The sequence below is a fragment of the Labeo rohita genome, chromosome 3 (genome assembly GCF_022985175.1).
Source record: "Labeo rohita strain BAU-BD-2019 chromosome 3, IGBB_LRoh.1.0, whole genome shotgun sequence".
Classification (NCBI taxonomy): Eukaryota; Metazoa; Chordata; class Actinopteri; order Cypriniformes; family Cyprinidae; genus Labeo; species Labeo rohita.
The window spans coordinates 25,435,346-25,456,960 of record NC_066871.1 but is presented as its reverse complement, the minus strand read 5'-3'; the positions used below and the strand labels follow the sequence as shown (position 1 = coordinate 25,456,960).

The following is a 21,615-nucleotide window of genomic DNA, read 5'->3' as shown; positions in this document are numbered from 1 at the left end:
GGTTCTTTGATGAACAGAAAAATCCAAAGATCAGCATTTATCTGAAATAAAAAGCTTTTGTAACATTATACACATACCTGTAGTCAGTATTTTTTTTTTCTTTTGGGAAAGAAATTAATATTTTTATTCAGCAAAGATGCTTTAAACTGATAAAAAGTGATGATAGGGACATTTATAATGTTACAAAAGATTTCTATTTCAGATAAATGCTGTTTTTCTGAACTTTCTATTCATTAAAGAAACCTGAATAGAATTCTACTCAGCTGTTTTCAACATAATAATAATAATAATAATAATAATAATCATCATCATCTAAATGTTTCTGAGCAGCAAATCAGAATATAAGAGTGATTTCTGAAGGATCATGTGACACTGAAGACAGGAGTAATATGCTAAAAATTCAGCTTTGAAATCACAGGAATAAATCACTTGTTAAAATATATTCAAATAGAAAACAGTTACTTTAAATAGCAAAAATATTTTAGAATTTGACTGTTTTTCCTGTACTTTGGATCAAATACATGCAGGCTTGGAGAGCAGAAGAGACTTCTTTAAAAAATATTAAAAATCTTACTGTTCAAAAACGTTTGACATAAATACATATACATTATGTACACACATTCACATATACACATTATTTTTTTCAAATAGCAAAAAAATACCATTCCCAGATTTTATTTATTAAAAGACACATTCACCATCCAACAGAGACTTTTATTTAATCTTAAATCTCAGCAAATAAATGTCTTCATGACAAGTATATTATGTTGATAAATAAATAACAATCAAGTAATACTATAATGCAACAAAGCCCTCCACAACATGGGCTTTGGTTATGGCACAGTGGAAAAGACGAAACTCACTGCATATTAACAAGAAACCATGAGATGAATTAAAAAAAAAATGCAATTTATAAAAAGCATTTCAATTCAGTTACTGCATCACAGCAAGCAGTTTTTTTCTGTATATATTTTCCTCAACATAGTGCATATGCAACAACATCAACTCTGATAACAAAGACGGTAAGTATAATTGATCATGAATCCTAAGCTGAAGCGGTAAAATATACAATCGTTGCGTGCCGTAAGCGAGAGGACATTCCGCTCCTCTGAAACATGGTCATTCAACATCAAGCAGAAATAGATTCTTAAGAAACAGCAAAGAACAATATGAAATGCTGGCATTGTCCTCATTATTACATAATCATGTGAGAAATACTATGGCAACCAGTGAAACGTGAAGTGACGTCACATTATGGGATGTATTTTGGCACTGAAATCTGCTTGTATACTCAATATTCAATCAAAATATTTACATTCAATATGTTCTTGTCATCATGTATATGCATGTGTGAATGTGTGGCCATGTGTCTGTATACAAATATGGGAACATGAGAGTATAGTTTTCATATTTCAGATTATATACGTATGTGTATCTATCTTTGTCTCACTTGTGTCAAAGTCTCTCTCTTTCTCTCTCTCCCCATTCAGTTTCTCTTTCTGTCTTTCACTCCATCATTTTTCCAGTCCTTAAGGCACCAAACCTTCTGTTATAAAACATGCCAGACTGTGGAAATCACACTCACAATATGTACTTACAACTTTTTTGTTGTTACTTTCAGTGTTTCATTACTCTGATGTACATATACAGCCAGTAACATACACACACATGTAAACACACGCTGACATACTACACAGCACCTGCATAAACTCGCAAGCAAACGCACTTGATACATACATACGTCAGTGAATCGACCGAGAGGGAGAAGAGAGAGACTGTGTAGAGTGGGATTTGTGTGTTGTAATTAATTGAATAATACAAATGAATGTCTTGCAGAGAGAGAAAAATAACAGTATCCTTCCTTTCTTCTCCTTTTCAGTCACCCAAAATTTGGATTCACTGAAGACTCCTGTCTCAGATGGACACCTCATACTCTCGTGTGTCCTACAGTGAGAGAGGGAAACAAAACACAATTCACTAGCAAATACAATAAAACAAAATCATCATCTGAAGTCTAGCAATACTGTCTACTAATTTGAAAAGCTATAATTAATATAATATAATATAGATAAACAGACACTAAATACTAGGGCTGCCCCCTAATATTCAACTAACCATTAGTCAACAAAACGAGGCTTGGTTTAACCAATTACAATTATATTAGTCGCTTAGTCGCAGAAAAAAATACACAGAAAGTGGCAAATTCACACAGTCTGTGACGGACAGATTGTTAACAGCTGGTCAATGTCATAATATATCGGGCGACAGACAGAGGCGCCGGTGTGGTCACTTGCACTTAAAATACTCCGTCATTTTTGGTCATACATATAAGAGTAATACATCTTTCGAATCTGTAAACACTCTATGTTTATTTACTATATGTTATATATCAGGGGTGGCGAACGTCGGTTCTGGAGAGCCACAGCCCTGCATAGTTTTGCTCCAACCCTAATTAAACACATCTGAACAAGCTAATCAAGGTCTGAAGGGTTACTAAAAAAGCAACAGGCAGGTGAGTTTTAATTAGGGTTGGAGCTGTACTCTGCAGGGTTGCGGCTCTCCTGGACCGGAATTCGCCACCCCTGTTATATATGTGTAACCCCTCCACCCCTCCGAGCGGGTCCCGTACCCGGGTCTCCGTCATGGGAGGCGGACGCACTAACAAGGAGGCTAAAGGCTGCAACCTCTAGCATCAGTCGCTAGTGCATCTCTTGAGGTCAGGGGAGTGAGGTTTACCTGCACAGCATGCACTTGCTGGCCTCCGTTACATATGCACTCACAATAACAACAAAACATTGTGCTTTTGTAAAATAATGAACGTAAACAGGATGTGCTTTCTGCCGTCTCGGTCTTTGAACTTAAGCGTGTTGAAAAAATTAAAATAACCAAAACTGTGTATACTTGTCTTACATACATAAAAAATACATCTGTAGAGAGTGAAATGTTTACTTTCAAATGAACCAATTCAAATGGAAAACAAATATTCTCAGATTATGTAATCCGTATGAAACAAGCATAAAGGCGCATCCAGTGTCGCTGACTTGATCTCTTCATCTAAGCCGAAAACAAAGAAAGCACTAGTTAAATAAAATCAATAAATTATTAAAATGTTAATGCAGCCTTAGTACTGTTGACACATTCATAATCATTACTTCTGCCGGTGTGCTTTGGCAAGGTTTTGAATGCATTTGAGCGCTTATTATACTCATTATTAGGATTTACATGGTTTATTAATAAACATGCAATTAGTCGACTAATTGCTTAAAATCAATGACCACTAGTCGACCAGAAAAATCAACAAAAAAAACACACCTTTTTTATAAAATTGATATGAGCAGCATCTACACTCCCATTTAAAAGTCTGGAGTCAGTATGATTTTATTGCTTTAAAAAAAGAAAACCGAAATTAAAGGAGTAGTTCACTTCCAGAATTACAGATAATTTACTCACCCCCATCCACATGTTCATATCTTTCTTTCTTCAGTCGTAAAGAAATTATGTTTTTTGAGGAAAACATTTCAGGATTTCTCTATAATGGACTTCTATGGTGCCCACGAGTTTGAACTTCCAAAATGCAGTTTAAATGCAACTTCTAAGGGCTCTAAATGATCCCAGCCAAGGAAGAAGGGTCTTATCTAGTAAAACAATCAGTTATTTTCTAAAAAAAAAAATGTATATAATTTTTAACCTCGAACGTTCGTCTTGTCTAAATTAAAAAAAATTTTTTTTCCAGTTTTGTTCAAGATGGTTAGGGTATGTCGAAAAACTCCCATCTCATTTTCTCCTCCAACTTCAAACTCGTCCTAAATCGCAGCAGAAGTACTGACCCAAGCGAACATGCAAAGAAGATCAAACATATTTTACCCAAAAAGGTAAAACAGCGATGTAGGACTATTTTGAAGTTGGAGGAGAAATTGAGATGGTAGTTTTTCGACATACCCAGAAGGTATATACCGGACATACCGGAAGTTCACACAGAGTAAGACAAGACAAGCGTTTGAGGTTAAAAAGTATGTAAATTGTATTTATTTATTTTTTTTTAGAAAATAACCGATCGTTTAGCTAGATAAGACACTTCTTCCTCAGCAGGGATTGTTTAGAGATTTGTAAAAGCTGCATTCAAACTGCATTTTGGAAGTTCAAACTCACGGGCACCATAGAAGTCCATTATATGGAGAGAAATCCTAAAATCCTTTATGACTGAAGAAAGAAAGACATTAACATCTTGGATGACAAGGGGGTGAGTACATTATCTGTAAACTTTTGTTTTGGAAGTGAACTACTCCTTTAATACTTTTATTTAGCAAAGATGTATTAAAATTGACTAAAAGTGACAGTAAAGACATTTACAACTGAACTTTACAACTGTTTTCAACGTTGACAATAATAATAAATGTTTCTTAAGCAGCAAACCAGTATATTAGAATGATTTCTGAAGGATCATGTGACACTGAAGACTGCAGTAATGACTGATGAAAATTTGTAAATGATGCAGCTTTGTAAAAGATATTAAAACAAAAATTAATCATTTAAATTGTAATAATATTTCTGATTTTACTGTATTTTTGAACCAATAACTGCAGCCTTAGTGAGTATATTTTTCTATACATAAAATAAGACAGGGAATGCTGTGCTGGAAGATCTGCAAGATCCAAGATAGCGAACAGACTATGATTCCCTAGAGAGAAAATCAATGTGTAAACATGCCTTTGATTTCTTACTGTTTAGTTACACATCTTAACAGTTTACAAGTACAAATTCCACTAGGTGATGAGCATCTTACCCCTGCCTCATAGAGAGGGTTGTTAAAGTCAGACTCCACCGTTATGGGACTGTAGGAGTGGGTGTGAGAGAGAGACTTCCAGAACAAAGGTTTCCACTGCCACCTACACACACTGAGAGAGACAGGAAGAAATGATGAGAGAGGTGTTAGTGCAGTAGAGCTAAATAAGGAACAGCTGTGAAGAAGGTTTTGACGATAATCAGAGAAAACAACTGAATGTTAAAGTCAACAAGAAATAGCACTCACAAGCCCTTCTGCTTTTAGTAATGTGATAAATTTCAGTGTCAAATGCAAAGGTAGGATTGAATTTATCCATAGGGAAATGGATTTGGAAACTAGAAAGTGGCCGTTCCATGCCAGAAATTCTAAGAGCAACACCTGTTTTTATAAACCTTGCATTTTTCCTTTTCTCTGAAATGATGTACAATAATAAATTATATGAAATAAGACCAAGAACATTTGTAAAAGGTAATAGGGCCAGTTTTGATTTATGAAACACAAGTATGCCAAACTTACTTGGTATAGTACATGTAGATTCCACCAATCAGAAGGATGACCAGAATGATTGGCAGGATGATAGCCAATGCAATGTTCTCACTTAGCATTTGATGAGAGGCCTCTAATGACTGAGAGACTGCAAAGAGTGGAAGTTAATAACACAGACATCATTATGAGACACAGCGGGCCAAATTATGAAACCAATATGAATAGTACTTGATGATAATCAACATTACCCTCCAATTTATGATCGTCCAGTAGCCCTTCATAGGCCACTGTAAATAAATAAAACATGATGTATTCAAACTCTTCAGACAGAAATGCCAACTCTCTGTGTGTTAGACTAGTTCACATCCACATACCTTTACAGAAGGGTGGTGGGCTGTTCCACTGAGAGGGGTGTCCTGGGACGCAGTTGATGATGACTTCCCCAATGAGCTCATAGCCCTCATAGCAGAAGAACCTCAGCGTCTCACCTGCCTGGTAACTGTGCTTGTACAGAGTCTGGTAGCCATTGTCAGGCACGCCAGGGTTTGGGCATGGATCATATTTTACTGTTTAGGAGAAAAATAGAGAGCAATATGGTTAATTGATGGTTTACCTGGTACTTGGGACAAAAATATTTAGCTGTATCTGTAATATTTTATCTTGCAGATACTAGCATTCACAACTTTGGGGTCAATAAAAGTTTGTTCAAGTTCTTGAAGTCTCTCTAGCTTACCAAGCCTGCATTTTTTGATCAACAACACAGTTATTTTATGAAATATTATTATAATTTATTCCTGTGATCAAAGCTGAATTTTCAGCATCATTACTTCAGTCTTCAGTGTCACATGATCCTTCAGAAATCATTCTAATATGCTGATTTGCTGCTCTAGAATCATTTCTTAAAATTATCAGTGGTGAAAACAGTTGTTCTCAATAATATTTTTGTGTTTTTTTTACAGCATTTATCTGAAATCTAAAATGTTGTTACTTTGTAAATGTCTCTACTATCACTTTTGATTAATTTAATGCAACCCTGCATAATAAAAGCATTAATTTAAAAATCTTACTGACCACAAACTTTTGAAAGCAGTGTATTAGTAATTTAGCATTATTTAAGACCTCGTTAAGATTGCCAATTGATTAAAATCTTTAATATATATATATTTTTTTATTTCAGTTGTTGTTTGTTTTTTATTCTGTGTATTTAATCAAATGCATGAATGCATTAATTTTGATAGGCCTAATTATTAATATTAATCAGTTTCAAAAACTTGAATTAAATCTACACAAAATAAACTTTTCTCCCACATACACAATCCCTCACATACACTGCTTCAAAAATCTGGGATCAGTCAAACTAGTAATGTTTTTAATAAGTCTCTTATGCTCATCAAGGCTGCATTTATTTAATCAAAAATACACAAAACAACAGTAATATTGCGACATGTTATTACAATATAAAATAATGGTTTCTATTTTACTATACTTTAAAATATAATTTATTCCTGTGATCAAAGCTGAATTTTCAGCATCGTTACTCCAGTCTTAAGTGTCACATGATCCTTCAGAAATCATTATAATATACTGATTTATTATTAGAATGATCAATGTTGGAAAAAGTTGTGCTGCCAAACACTTTTTTGAAACCTGTGATGCTTTTTTCAGGATTCTTTGATGAATAAAAAGTTAAAAAGAACAGCATTTATTCAAAAATATAAGCCTTTTCTAACAATATAAGTTGTTACTATCACTTTTTAGCAATTTAACACATCCTTGCCTAATAAAAGTATTAATTTATTTTTAAAAAAAAAAAAGAAAGATTAAAATTTACTGACACCAAACTTTTGAACAGTAGTGTATATTGTTAGAAAAGATTTGTATTTGAACTTTTTAGTTAATCACAGAATCATGTGACACTGAATCCTGGAGTAATTATGCTGAAAATTCACCTTTGATCACAGGAATAAATTAGTTTTAATAGAAAAACATTATTTTACATCGTAGTAATTTTTCACCATATTACATTTTTTCTGTATTTTTGACCAAATAAATGCAGCCTTGATGAGCAAAACAGAGTTCTTTAAAATACATTAAAAATCTTACTGATCCCACACTTTTGAATGCCAGTGTAGCTCATTATGTGCACAAAAATAACATGTACTCACAGACACATTTTGGACTGCGGTCACTCCATTTGGGCATGCCGGTGTCTCTGCCATGGCAGGAGATCTGGTTTGGGCCTTCCAGCTGATAACCTTGGTTACATGTGAAGCGTACCACTGTTCCCACAGTGAAACCGGACTCCGGATGTACTGAGCGCGCTCCATTGACCACTTCTCCTGGATCAGGACACTGCTGGACTAGAGGGACATCAAAACCAGAAGGAAAAAGAGAGTGTGTACAGTATTAATCAAATAATCAAACCGGTAAATGACGAGTCTACTAATCAAAGTGACCCATTAAATACATTAGTGTGCTCCAGTGATAAACATAACTCAGCTCACTTTTCACACATGTGGGTGGGTTGTTGCTCCAGGAGAGATCCCACTGGCAGGTGATGATGTCAGACCCAACAATGTCATAACCAGGCTGACACTGATAGGTTAACACACTGCCTCTCACCAGAGATGGATGGGAAGAGCTGCTCCAGCCAAACTCAATTTGTGGAAGGGCAGGACATGTGTCATTTGGCTCCACCTCTGCAAGAAACAAAAGGAAGTGACATCACTGTAAGCTGCAGCACAAAAGACACAGAAAAAGGACAAGCCCTTTGACGTTTACCTCTGTAGTGAATGAGGAAGCCTTGGCTCAGTATAAACGTAGAGTCATCGGGATCGCTCTGAAACTGAATGGTGACCTCTGAACCTCCTGATACAACCCTGAACCTTTCTCTTGATCCCAGGTACTGTCCAATCACATGTGACGTCAGATCATGGCCATCAAATAGAGTGAGAATGTCATTATGGCGGATGTTCAAACTGCAAACAAAAGACATAAAAATACAATCAAACCAAAAACAGAATTAAACACAAACTGTTGTAATCAAATATATATACTTGCATTTGCACATCCAGTTCGACGCGCTTGTCCTCGCTGACATGTATTTGCCACACACAGTCCTGCCCCTTAGAGTAGCTCTGAGGCCAGTCAGGTGACAACACAGTTCCCACTGGGTCCGTGAGCTCCCCACCACACAAAGCTGAGAAAAGGAGAAAAAGGAGGAATCATATTAAAGGCACTGTATGTAATTTTCTCCACTAAAACAAACTAAGAAACAAAGGCGTAGTTTGATGATGTCGTGATTGAGTGAGGAATCATGGGAGTGAGTTTTAAGCCGTGTAGAGTATTGCTTGTTGTTTGTCATTTCTACGATCACAAATGCGGACATTTTGTTACGTTGCCATGGCGTAGACACTAGAGTCATTATCACCAGTAGTTATGTCCCCACTGGATACAACAAATGCCTTGTTTATAATGGGTTTTATTGTTTTTGTCTCGTCAAGCCAGGAAACAGCATCACAACATGGTAAGGGATTTTGAACATTCTGCCCCGATTCTGAACTTCCAAAAAGCAGTTTAAATGCGGCTTCAAACGATCTCAAATGCAGTTGTAAACAATCCCAGCCAAGGAAGAAGTGCTTTATCTAGCGAAACGATTGGTTATTTTCATTAAAAAAAATACAATTTAAATACTTTTTGATCTCAAACGCTCGTCTTGCCTTTCTCTCCATGAACTCTGTGTGTTCTGACTCAAGACAGTTAGGGTATGTCGAAAAACTCCAATCGTATTTTCTCCCTCAACTTCAAAAATCGGCAGAAGTACCGACCCAGTCTTTGCAAGGTGAACATGCAAAGAAGATCAAACACTCTTAACAAAAAAGATAGAACAGCGATACAGGACGATTTTGAAGTTGAGGGAGAACATGAGATGGACTTTTTCAACATACGCTAACTGTCATAAACCGGAACAAAAACAGTCCAAGCAGAGTAAGACAAGACAAGCGATTGGCATTAAAAAGTATTTAAATTGTATTTTTTTAATGAAAATAACCGATCGTTTCGCTAGATAAGACCCTTCTTCCTCGGCTGGGATCGTTTACAACCACATTTGGGATCGTTTGAAGCCACATTTAAACTACATTTTGGAAGTTCAAAATCGGGGCACCATACCATGTTACGCCTGAAGAAAGAAAGACATGAACATCTTGGATGATAAGGGGGTAAATTATTGTAAATTATTGTAAAAATTGAGTAAATTATTTGTAAATTGTTGTTCTGGAAGTGGACTTCTCCTTTAAATAAAGCCTGCACTTGGATTCACCAACTCTATTGTTTTGCCACGTCACAGATACATTACACAGAGTGTGAGCTTCTTGTCAGAAAAGTCAGTTCGATGAAAATCTCCATCATATGCTGTCAGATGGAGCGGCATTTACTACACAGAGCCGTAGTTTACTGAAAAGCTATGCAATATCGCGTTCATTATTGGAGATGTATCGGAGATGTTTGCACAGCCGTAGTAGGTATAATTTAAGATTGTTGTGAAAGTTGCTTCATGAAGGATTTTTAAAATAAACATTGAACCACTTTAACATTACAAGGATTATTTTCTTTATAATTTGCACTAAGTTAATGCAAATTGACAGTTATGATAAGCATCAATAGATAAGTGTGCAGTTTCTGAATTAATGACATAAAATCACCATTTAGGTAAGATTTTTCAATGTTTTGTCCACCAAGGTTGCATTTATTAGATAACATGGATTTGTCTGATTACAAATACAGTACATATTGTGAAACAGTTAAATAATATTACAATTGTAATAATTGTTTTCTAATTTAATATATTTTTAAAATGTAATTTATTGCTGTGATGTTAAAACTGGATTTTTAGCATCATTACTCCAGTCTTCAGTGTCACATGATCCTTCAGAAATCATTTTAATACGCTTATTTGCTGCTCAATAAACACTTATTATTTCTAATGTTGAAAACACGTGTGCTGCTTAATATTTTATGGAAACTGTGATACAATGTGTCAGCATTCTTTGATACAGCATTAATTTGAAATAAAATATTCTTGTTGCAATGTACAAGTTTATACTGTCACTTTTGATCAAATCTGTGTGTCTAGAACGATTAATTTCTTTAATAAGAAATATATTAAATCTTACTGACCCCAAATTTTGAATGACAGTGTACAAATGTTATAAATATGTGATGTCATACCTCTGCAGACAGGTTCACTTTCATTCCAGTGAGGGTCATTGGGGTCAACGCACTCCATAACTCCTGAACCTTGCTCCATGACAAAACCAGGAGAGCATGAGAAGGTAACTACAGTACCCAGTGGGAAGGTGATATCGCTGCTGCTGAAATTCCCATGAGGCAGGTACGGTTCATAACAGTGTTCCCCATCAAAGGCTAAAACAGAAAGGATGTTATGTTTATAAGCATTTTGCATTCATATATGTTTGTGTTAATTAAATATAAACATAACTGCAATGTTTATAGTGGTATATGGTTTATAGCAGTGGTTTTCAAACCAGTCCTGCGAGCACCCCAACACTGCACATTTTGTAAATCTCTCATATCTGACACCCTTTTCAGGTCTTGCTGTCTCTACTAATGAGCTAATGTGCAGTATTGCGGGTGTTCACAGGACCGGTTTGAAAACCACTGGTTTATAGTAATGAAATTTATTTTGCTGAATGTGTAACATGTTGTCGTACCCTCATAGCGGAGTGCCAGCAGCAGTGGAATGGAGGAGGAATCTGCTGTGAGCTCCACATAGAGAGACATTCCCTCACTCACAAAGCCTCGTTCTGGAATGTCATCCAGATCCGAGTCGAAGAGGAGCGGAGCTGTAGTGCTATTCCCACTACGCACAATCAGCCTAGGAAAAGAATGAGAGGGTATGGAAAAGGATCAAAATAATATTAAGTGTGACATTAAAAGAAAGGAGTGATCCAGGAAGGATTGAAATCATGGCAGGTTGTACGGGAAGAATTAGATCTCATTTGGTGTTTTTTTTTTTTTTTATCAACAGTAAACCTCTGTGTAACTTGTAAATTTTCAAAATATATACAGTATTACAACTAATGAGCCAAGGCAAAAATAAAAAACAAACACAAAAATAAATAATCAAAAATAACATACAAAATATGTATATAAAAACTTGGTTCTCACGTGACAATTTGTTAAAATAATTTGTTACCCTGCTGCCTTAAAATGTTAAGTTCAGTCAACTCAAATAAGTTTATCAACTTGAAATTTTCAGTTGTACTATGTCACAACTTAGACATTTGAGTTGATTAAACTAAAAATTTAGTTTGTTAAACTTAAAAGCTGAGCTTGTTACCCAGCTGCCTTCAAATTTTAAGTTAAATCAACTCAAATATATAAGTTGTCACTTAGTACAACTTGACATTTCAAGTTGACCAAACCAAAAATTTTAAAGGCAGCCAGGTAATCAATTATTTTAAGTTGAATCAACCAATTGTTTTTTACAGTGTATGTCATCCGCTAGAACGCACGTATGACAGTTAGCGGAAGCTAGTGATTATGGTTTATAACGTTTTACATATGGATATTTTTCCTACACAAATGCATGAATTCACTTCAGAAGGCCTTTATCAACCCCTGTGTGGAGCACTTTTTTATGATGGATGGATGCAGGTTATTGGACTCAACACTCAACACCCATTCACTGCCATTATAATGCTTGGAAGAGCCAGGACATTTTTTTATATAACTCTGACTGTATTCATCTGACAGAAGGAAGTCATATACACCTTGGATGGCTTGAGAGTGAGTAAATCATGGGGTAATATTCATTTTTGTGTGAATTATCTCTTTAATACATGAATGAGGGAAAATTCTTACTTGTCATTGTCTTCATCGAGAGCCACCCTCTCAAAATGAAGGTGGAGCCTGTGGCCCTCCTTGGCTTCCAGCAGCCAATGGCAGCTCAGATTGCTACCGCTGCTATGGTTACTTGCAGAGGGGAGGGTTGGAGACAGGATGCGTCCAACAGTAGCATTTCTAATCCATCCTCCACAAGATACAGCTTTAATATACAAAAACACATGTGAATGCTTATACACATGGCAATGGACAGAAACATCTTCAAGCTACTGTAGATATTGAAGATTAATAAAATAACTAAACGAAAAATGCAACCCACCCACACACTGAGGTTCTGGTGTGCTCCATTTGGGTCGGGTGGAATTCAAACAGGTTGCAACCTCATGACCTCTGACCTCAAATCCAGGATCACAATGGAAGTGAGCCTGACCACCAGGATGAATATCAGTGACAGTCACTCCACCGCCCTCAGGGGAAAGAGGAAACGAGCAGGACAGGAGGAATGCTGGAATGGGTTTTTAAAAGAACAAGACAATTCTGTCATTCCCATCACATCAAAACAAAAAAATTACAAACTGAAACCAAATCAGCAAATTAGACTTTGTCTTCAGATCATGTGACACTGAGGACTACTGAATGTTCAGCTTTGCCATCACAGGAATAAATTGCATTTAAATTATATTAAGATTAGGGCTGTCAGTCAATTAAACTTTTTTATAGAATTATTTACATGATGTTTCAAATAATCAAATTAACCGCAAAATAAATTTGACTGTGAAAATACCCACAAAAGATTTAAAGATTTGTGTTAAATGAGAAAGTATTGCTCAGAGACATGCAACAATTCTGCTGTGGCTACAAAGGTAATATGTTCTCTGCAAAACTGAGCAAAAATACATAATATAGCAGGACTGCACAATTAATCGAATTTATAAACGTGATTACAATTACAGATGCCACAATTATGTAATCGCACAAGGCACAACTACAAAAAAAAAAAAAAAATCCCACATTATTCTATATATACATATATCTTAAGATGTGTGTGTGTGAGAGAGAGAGAGAGAGAGAGAGAGAGAGAGAGTGTGCATTTTTCCTACAGGTGCAATGTTCCTACATTTTTCCTACAGGAACACCAGTCACTTTCATCGTATAAACAAAAAATACTGAGATGTTTCTCAAATTATTTTCTTTTATGTTCCATAGTTTACGTTACGATGTTGCAGCCTAAATGTTTATGTGGAATAAATTCTATGTTAAATCCAATGAAATATTTCTTTCTAAAGCTACAATTGTCTACTTAATACTTTCTCATTTAACACAAAAATAGCTTTAAATCTTTTGTGGGTATTTTCACAGTTAAATTTATTTTGCGGTTAGTTTGATTATTCGAAACATGTAATTAATTAGATAAAAAAAATTGTATGTAAACGACGACCACTATGTTCTTTATTACATCCAACAACACAACACCTCAATCACTTAGGAGCCATTCTTGTCATCCCTGCTCTGGCATTGAAACAGTGGCGATCGGACTGTTACATCTCATCAAGGTGGGTCTAAGGTAAGACGGCCGTGTCAGTCAATTTATCGTAAGAGCTGCCTTTGTCGGTGTGACGTCACACAGACACGATGCTAAGAATGGCTTGATTTGAAAAAGGGGAAATTATTTTTACAGATTAAATAAAAACACTGGGTGGATTTTTAGCATAATGTAAACTTTCTCACATTTTCAGGTTTCTCATAACGGAAGTCGTCATAGTTGGGTAAAATCCGAGACAGTACCACAAATATATTTTATGCATTTACATTTGCTCATATAGCAAAAGAAAAACTACACAATAGTGTTTTCACAACTTTTAATCAAAGGAAAAAAATTGAGAGAGACTGATATCGGCAGTCAGAAGAGAGAACAATGTCAAATTTACCATCCTTCCAATAGACGCAGCATTAGAAACACCCTCGCATTAGCGTTAACTAGTTTTTTTGTAACTTGATGAAAAGGTGGTATAATACAAAGTATAGTGTTATAAATGCACATACATATTTTTAAAAATCAAAATCTAAAAAAGTTTAAAGGATTTATGATGATGATAACCATTAAAACGCATCATCACAGGCTTGTGAAAGGGTCCATAGGGTGGTTGTGTACACACACTGCCAACACACATTAATGTGCAAACAACATGTAAAAGTGAACTTTGCATCCGATGACCCCTTTAAATAAAAAACTTTTGAATGATAGTCTAGACAAATACCTTGATAGTGAAAGCTGAAAACACCATGATTGGCTTGCTTCAGGCTCTTATAGTGGATCTGCACTTGGTTGGTTGAGCTACGCATCACCTGACCTTCACTCATTAGCGTCTCATTGGCCAAAAGCTCAGGCACCGTCCCACCCAGCTCCAGAATGGTGAGAGACTCCTCTTTGGACAAGTTTACTTTCTTCACCTTTAAAACAGACAGGTGTTACCATAACAACGGTTAATGATGCCATCATCCAAGATTGTATCAAGGGCAAAGATTTCAGAACTCATTAGAGTGACATCGCCTATGCAAATGCCAACAAGATGCATCAGCTATGTTAACAGGCAGTAACCATGGTGACGTAGAGAGAAGTTATCTGAGGTTATAATAGAAGGCGTGATAACGGTGAAGGCATCACACCTGTATTTCAACACCATATCCAAGATAAACGGTGATGCTGTAGGTGCATTCCAGCGGGGAAAAGGGAGATGAGGAGGAGAGTGGATCAGGGGACTCGACTATTCCCTCCATTCCTGACAGACTGGCATTGCACTGAACTGGAGAGACAGTTTAAATACATATAGAAAGTTAGAAAGGGAAAAAATAGTGCGATACGTAACATAACCTATATAAGCTGAGGTTCAGTTCATTTTTGTGACACGCTTAATTTATTCACTGAAAGGAAAATCAAATGGCAGAAAGTGACATCCTATGTTATTTTCTTAATTTTACAAAATCACAATGTTTTGTTTTCGTTGTGAGTGTACACAAATAAAAGTAGACCTTTTACAGTTTTTGCATTATTAATAAGACAATAAATGGAGTGTTTTAATCTGATTCTGCTGGTATAAGGAAACAGCTGAAGTGATCACGCCGGCACACACACACACAAAACATATGAGTTCCAGCACGCTAACTTGGCAGTGTAGTTGGTACTTTATCAAAATAAAATACAGTGAACCAAACATAAGCACGCCCAGCTCTGTGTCACCATTGCTACGTGACTAAAGTACATTGCAAATATGGAAATATTATGGAATATTTGGACTTCTGCCGAATGAGAGAGGTAGGACACACAAGCACAAAACTCCATTTTGCAAACAGTTGAGTGCACATGCCTTAAGTATACTCATTTTGTCAGTGAGAGGCACATTCAGAAATCAGCACATGATCACTGCCAATGGTCTTTGTTTTCAAGTGCGCAACTCATGGCATTCGCTGTTCTTCTGTGGGCGGTTATCAAACAGCGTTTCATTACCCCCTTCTGGATTGAGGGTAAATTGCCTGTATTCGTTGTAAGGCCTCATGCACCGAACTGAGATGTCCGTACCGTGACGGTTCAATACGAATACATGTATCATTACACCCCTACTATTAACGCTAATGAATTATATGTTGCAATCAATCTTATAGCAAAATTCAGTAGTGCTGTATATTGTTTCTGGGTTGGCAGCATTGAATATAAGATACCTCTTTCAGAAACATTAAAAAGTCCTTACAAAACCCAAAATGTGTGGAAGCTGCGAAATCATTTAGAGAAGGACGAGAAAAGTTTGTCAAAATATTGCGCCCTAAGTTAATAGGTGGTAAAGATGCATACGAGCATATGTATATATATATATGTAACTGTAAAATATTATTTATAAATCATCTTAATGTTCTGAGACCCATTGAGGGAAATAATCTATAGTGATTACAGTTTCATGTTAGAAATTATTTGTGACCCTGGACCATAAAAACAGTCATAGGTAGCATGGGTATATTTGTAGCAATAGCCAAAAATACACTGTATGGTTCAAAAATATAGATTTTTTTAATGCCAAAAATCATTATGATTTTAAGTAAAGATCATGTTCCATGAAGATATTTAGTTAATTTCCTACTGTAAATAAATCAAAATTATTGATTAGTAATACGCATTGCTAAGAGCTTCATTTGGACAACTGTGACTTTTTTTGCACCCTCAGATTCCAGATTTTCAAATAGTTGTATCTCGGCCAAATATTGCTCTAACAAACCATACATCAATGGAAAACTTATTTATTCAGCTTTCAGATGATGTATAAATCTCAGTTTAAAAAACTGACCCTTATGACTGGTTTTGTGGTCCAGGGTCACATATGATTTCTCCAATTGTTTTTGTTGGTTATGATACCTGGTGTGTGCACTGTTGTTATTGTTGTCGTAGTGATGAGAGTGGTTGTGGTCTCTTCTTCAGCTGGCGGTGATGTCACGGCACTCCCAAAACCTGATTGGCCTGCCTGAGGTGCAGCCGATGAGGTCACTGCGGTGGTGAGAATTCCTGGTGACATCACTGTGGAGGCGGGATCTGATTCTCTGATGGACGGGATGGCCTGGGTCGGGTTAGTAGTTGTACCTGAGAGTTAAATCGCAGATTTAGATGGTAAATAGTGGTGAGAACTGGTTTATTTTTAAAAGTATGCAATTTGCAGTGTTCTCATTAGGAAGGACCAACCTCTGCTACCAGGGGTGTGGCCCAGGTACTCCTTACTCAGAAGTGCAGCATGGATGAGTTCTCCCAAGGGCCGGGGACTGGAGGTCACGGTGGGAGGAGCCTCAGGATCTGACGTCCCTAAAGATGCACCTAAAAAGGCCACAGAACGTATGTTTCTTTTAGTTAAATAGGTTCATTGTAAAGTGATCTACATATATTGAGTGCATTCATCTCGTGTGAATAGTTAACATACAAAAGCACAGTCACACAAATATGTGCACATTACCTGAAGCCAGGTGCAGCAGTGTGACAGACAGTGTCACAGCAAAAACTGTGGACACCATTTTTTAGTATGACAGCCTGGGTGCAAGCAAACAAGAGAAAAAAGACAAGAGGGAAAGAGGGACAGAAAGGGAAAGATTAAATTTAAGGGAGATAGCAAGTCAAAGTTGTGATCTTAAAGAGCCCATGCAATTAAAAAAAGAGAGTTTTGTGACTTTTATTTCATATGTTAGATTTGAAGTCAAATGTATGCTCCTCAAAGTTGACATATGTGACCCTGGCCCACAAAACCAGTCTTAAGTAGCACGGGTATATTTGTAGAAATAGCCAAAAATACATTTGTATGGGTCAAAATGATCAATTTTTTCGTTTATGCCAAAAATCATTAGTCGTAAATATATCAAAACCTTATTTTGATTAGTAATATGCATTGCTAAGAACTTCATTTGGACAACTTTAAAGGTGATTTTCTCAATATTTAGATTTTTTTTTGCACCCTCAGATTCCAGATATTCGAATAGTTGGATCTCGTCCAAATATTGTCTATCCTAACAAACCATACATTAATGGAAATCTTATTTCTTCAGCTTTCAGAACTTCAAACGACCATTATAACAGGTTTTGTGGTCCAGGGTCACATATACACAATATACATTTAAAATTACAGTACTGACTTTGTCAAAATGTATCAAAAATATGGATTACATACTTTTAAAAAAAGATTTCTATCTCAAGTAAATTCTGTGTTTTTGAACATTCTAGTCATCAAAAAATGTCACCAAATCAGCATACCAGAATGATTTCTAAAGGATCATGTGAGTAATGATGCTGAAAATTCAGCTTTTGTTATCATAGGAATAAATTGCATTTGTAGTCAACATTATTAAACATAAAAAAATTAAAAAAAATAAAATTTCAAAGTCATTCACGCTAATTCTGTTCAATCAAAAGCTCTCTAGAATTGCAATGCCACTGTCCCATACCTAAAAGCCACTATTAAGTAAAAGTAAAAAAAAAAACCTTAGGCAGCTTATTAGCTATTGTTTTAAAGCATGGAGTACTTCGATATGACCACCTAAACTTATAAAATCCGTCCAAGAGTTTTGTGACGTTTTTTTCACGTTAGATTCGAAGTCAAATGTTTGAGCCTCAAAGTTGACATACACAATGTACATTTAAAATTACAGTCTTTGACTTTGTCAAAATGTATCAAAAGCACTGATTACATCATTTTACAAAATATTTCCATTTCAAGTAAATTCTATGGTTTTTTAACTTTCAGTTCATCAAAAAAAAAAAAAAAAAAAAAGTCACCAAATCAGGATATTAAAATGATTTCTGAAGGATGCTGAATACTGGAGTAATGATGCTGAAAATTCAGCTTTGCCATCATAGCAATAAGCTGCATTTTAAAATATATTCATCTACGCAACATTACTTTTTATTATAAATTGTAATGGTTTTTACAATAAGAATGCCACTTTGGTAAGCATAAGTGACTTTCAAAAACATTTTAAAAATCTTGCCAAACCCAAATTTTTCAAACTCAGTGTAAGTCATCATATACATACTAGCGAATTCTGTCCAATCAAAAGCTCTCTAGAGAGCTATAGAATGGAAATGTCCCTCTTCCATACTTAAAAGTAAGTAAAAAATAAATAATGATTTATGCAACTTATTAGCTATTATTTTAAAGCAATGAGTTCTTCGATATGATCGCCAAAACTTCCTATTTCAACAAATACAGGTACACTCAAAAAAAAAAAAAAAAGATCGCTTCTTTAAAGCTAAAGTGTAAAGAGTTAGTTTGGTAAATTGTGTATTCATCATTGCAGTTTAAAACAATTACTGACGAAACGCAGCTAAACATTGCAGTTTCCTAATTTAGAAGAAAAATAAACTGCAGAAATGCGTCATCTCGTAAAATATTCTCTATATGTCATTAGGTCTTTTGTCGTATATCAAATCTTATGGCCCCGCCGTGGCCCTCGAGGCCTGACAGTGCACGAGACATATGGCCCCTGACGTGCCCACGTTCAGTGATCAATGATGTCACCGTTAAAACGAGAGACAGGTAGCCCCAGAGCAGGTCTGGGCTGCTAGTGGCCCAGTCACCACCACAAGCCTCATTTCGTATTTACCGCACACGCCGATGCTGATAAAAAAAAAAAAAAAAAAAAAAAAAAAAACAGGCTTCACAATACAAATGAAGAGGATGAAAATGAAAACATACTGAGGCCCGTCACTGATGTTTAGTATCCACACTAATGATAAGCACGACAGAATATGCGGGTAGATGATGTTGCTGACACTGCGGGCAGAGCGTTCAGATAATTTATTCAGACGCTCTTCTCCTCATCTGCTTCAAAAACATCTCCTCTTATCCTTGCCTATGACGCAAGACGCCCATTTCCCCCCCAAAACGCATTAGCGAGCCGTCTAGACTAAATAAACCTGCATTTCCTTCTAAAGCAAAGCAACATCGGTTTAATATGAATGGTTTACAGTGATTTCATGAACGCATCCATTGCATCTTCATGCAGGTGGAGGTCGCTGGCGAAAACACCACTGTCTGTCAGAGGGAAACAGAGGATAATACGCACCCGCAATACGCAGTTTCTCTCTTTTACTCGTCAAAATGAATCCTCTAGGTTTCTTCCCTTGTCCTGGTGGTTCTTTGAATATTTCGTGTGTGTGTGTGCTGTTCTCTAGCACCGCTCGCGCCGCTGCGTTTCTAGCGCGATCCTCCGCGTCTCGCTCCTCCACCCCCCTCCAAAATACCACAACTGGCGCTGCGCGTCAAGCGGATTTTAAATAATCATTGGAACGCTCCGGTGTTCCATTCGAACCCACGGAGAAGACGATAACGCTTTCGATCCAAGGGGGGAAATCAGCTTGCGTCCGTTCTTCGTTGTGTTTTTTCATTCGTTTATTTTTGTCCGTTTAGGCCTATGGCAGGATAGCAGGTGAGAGTGGAACAGGCTTATATGGCAGTTCCTACCGTATGGTTGGCGCGTTGACTGTCAATTAGCAAAGTCCGAATCGTTTTTGTGAGTCGAATCTTTTTGGTGAACCGACTCATGAGCCTCTCGAGTCAACAACAGACTCACTGACAAATAGATTAGATTAGATTAGATTCAACTTTATTGTCATTACACATGTACAAGTACAAGACAACGAAATGCAGTTTAGGTCTAACCAGGAGTGCAATAAGCAGTAAGTGCAGGATAAAGGTATAAGTTATAAGTGCACTTAAAAGGGATATGTGCAAGGAGAACTATGGGTAATATTTACAGATTGATATACTGTGAGCATAATATACAGATTGCTAGTAACTATAATTAGATTTACAAATAGATGAACCATATATACAAGTTGCTATTAACTGTAATCAGGAATTTGCAGATATGAACAATGTACAGGTTGCTATATTCTATAAACAGGAATTTACAAATAGACGTACAGATATGTAATCAGAAATTTACAAATGTATTGTGCAAAGGATATTTGCTTTCAAATAGTTATGTACAGTGTAGTGCAATAAATATTAAGTAGTGCAATGGTAATGGAGAGAATATAGGGGTGTGTGAGGGGGGGCAAAGGTGTCAGTGGGGGGCAGAGTTCAATAAGGAGACCGGATCTTTTTAATGAATCGATTCACAAAACAGGTATGTTGCAGGACGGAATCGGACTGAACAATTATTTTACGAATCTGAAATAAATTTCACCAACAAACATATGAAACACATTTTATCTCAATTTGAATAAAGTCTTTTGAGGTTACATCATTTTTGTGTGTTATGTGCACTACCAGTCAAAAGTTTTTGAACACTAAGATTTTTAATGTTTTAAAGAAGTCTCTTCTGCTCACCAAGCCAGCATTTATTTGATCCAGAATACAACAAAAGCGGTAAAATTGTGAATACTTTTACTATTTAAAATAACTACTTTCTATTAGAATATTTTTGAAAATATAATATATTCCTGTGATCAAGCAAAATTTTCAGCATCACATGATCCTTCAGAAATCATTCTAAGATGCTGATTGCTGTTCAAGAAACATTTATTATTATTATATAAATATTAAAATAGTTGAGTACGTTTTTTTCAGGATGAATAGAAAGATCCAAAAATGAGCATTTATCTGAAATAAAAGCTGTTGTAACATTATACACTATACTATTCAAATGCTTGGTGTCAGTACAATTTATTTTAATTTAATTATTATTATTATTATTTGTATTTATTTATTTTATTTTTTGAAGAAATTATAGACATTAATACTTTTATTTATCAAGGATGCTTTAAATTGATCAAAAGTGATGTTAAAGATTTATTCTATTCATCAAAGAAACCTGAAAAAAATCAAAATATTAGAATGATTTCCGAATGATCATGTAACTGGAGTACTGATGCTAAAAATGCGGCTTTGAAATCACAGGAATATAAATAAATTACATTAAAAAAAAAAATATTCAGATAGAAAATCTTACTG

The 21,615-nt window shown here is 35.9% G+C and overlaps 1 protein-coding gene across 2 annotated transcripts; it reads right to left on the bottom strand.

Annotated features, from left to right (window-relative positions):
• Positions 1–693: 693 nt before the first annotated feature.
• On the bottom strand, positions 694–20,145 carry sez6l2 (seizure related 6 homolog (mouse)-like 2). Of its 2 annotated transcripts, none has more exons than XM_051106099.1 (19): positions 19,724–20,145; positions 17,125–17,198; positions 16,896–16,988; positions 16,539–16,760; positions 14,804–14,940; positions 14,395–14,587; positions 12,456–12,641; positions 12,155–12,338; positions 11,002–11,165; positions 10,499–10,693; positions 8,330–8,468; positions 8,051–8,247; positions 7,774–7,968; positions 7,435–7,629; positions 5,644–5,835; positions 5,518–5,556; positions 5,300–5,417; positions 4,784–4,895; positions 694–1,944 (listed from the first exon to the last, which is right to left on the bottom strand). In XM_051106099.1, exons 2-19 carry the CDS (start codon positions 17,180–17,182, stop codon positions 1,915–1,917), a joined length of 2,649 nt encoding a protein of 882 aa, XP_050962056.1. In that variant the 5' UTR covers positions 17,183–17,198; positions 19,724–20,145; the 3' UTR covers positions 694–1,914. The 2 variants fall into 2 exon arrangements, with proteins under 2 accessions (XP_050962056.1, XP_050962055.1); XM_051106098.1 differs by having other exon boundaries at positions 16,860–16,988; positions 19,724–20,144.
• Positions 20,146–21,615: the final 1,470 nt, after the last annotated feature.

Coding starts and splice junctions, on each gene's coding strand:
- sez6l2 (XM_051106098.1), bottom strand. CDS start 17,182: ATGGTGTCCACAGTTTTTGCTGTGACACTGTCTGTCACACTGCTGCAC. Junction 12,642..14,394: donor TTTCAGCTTTCACTATCAAG/GTATTTGTCTAG, acceptor AACCCATTCCAG/CATTCCTCCTGTCCTGCTCG. Junction 4,896..5,299: donor ATCTACATGTACTATACCAA/GTAAGTTTGGCA, acceptor TGTCTCTCTCAG/TGTGTGTAGGTGGCAGTGGA.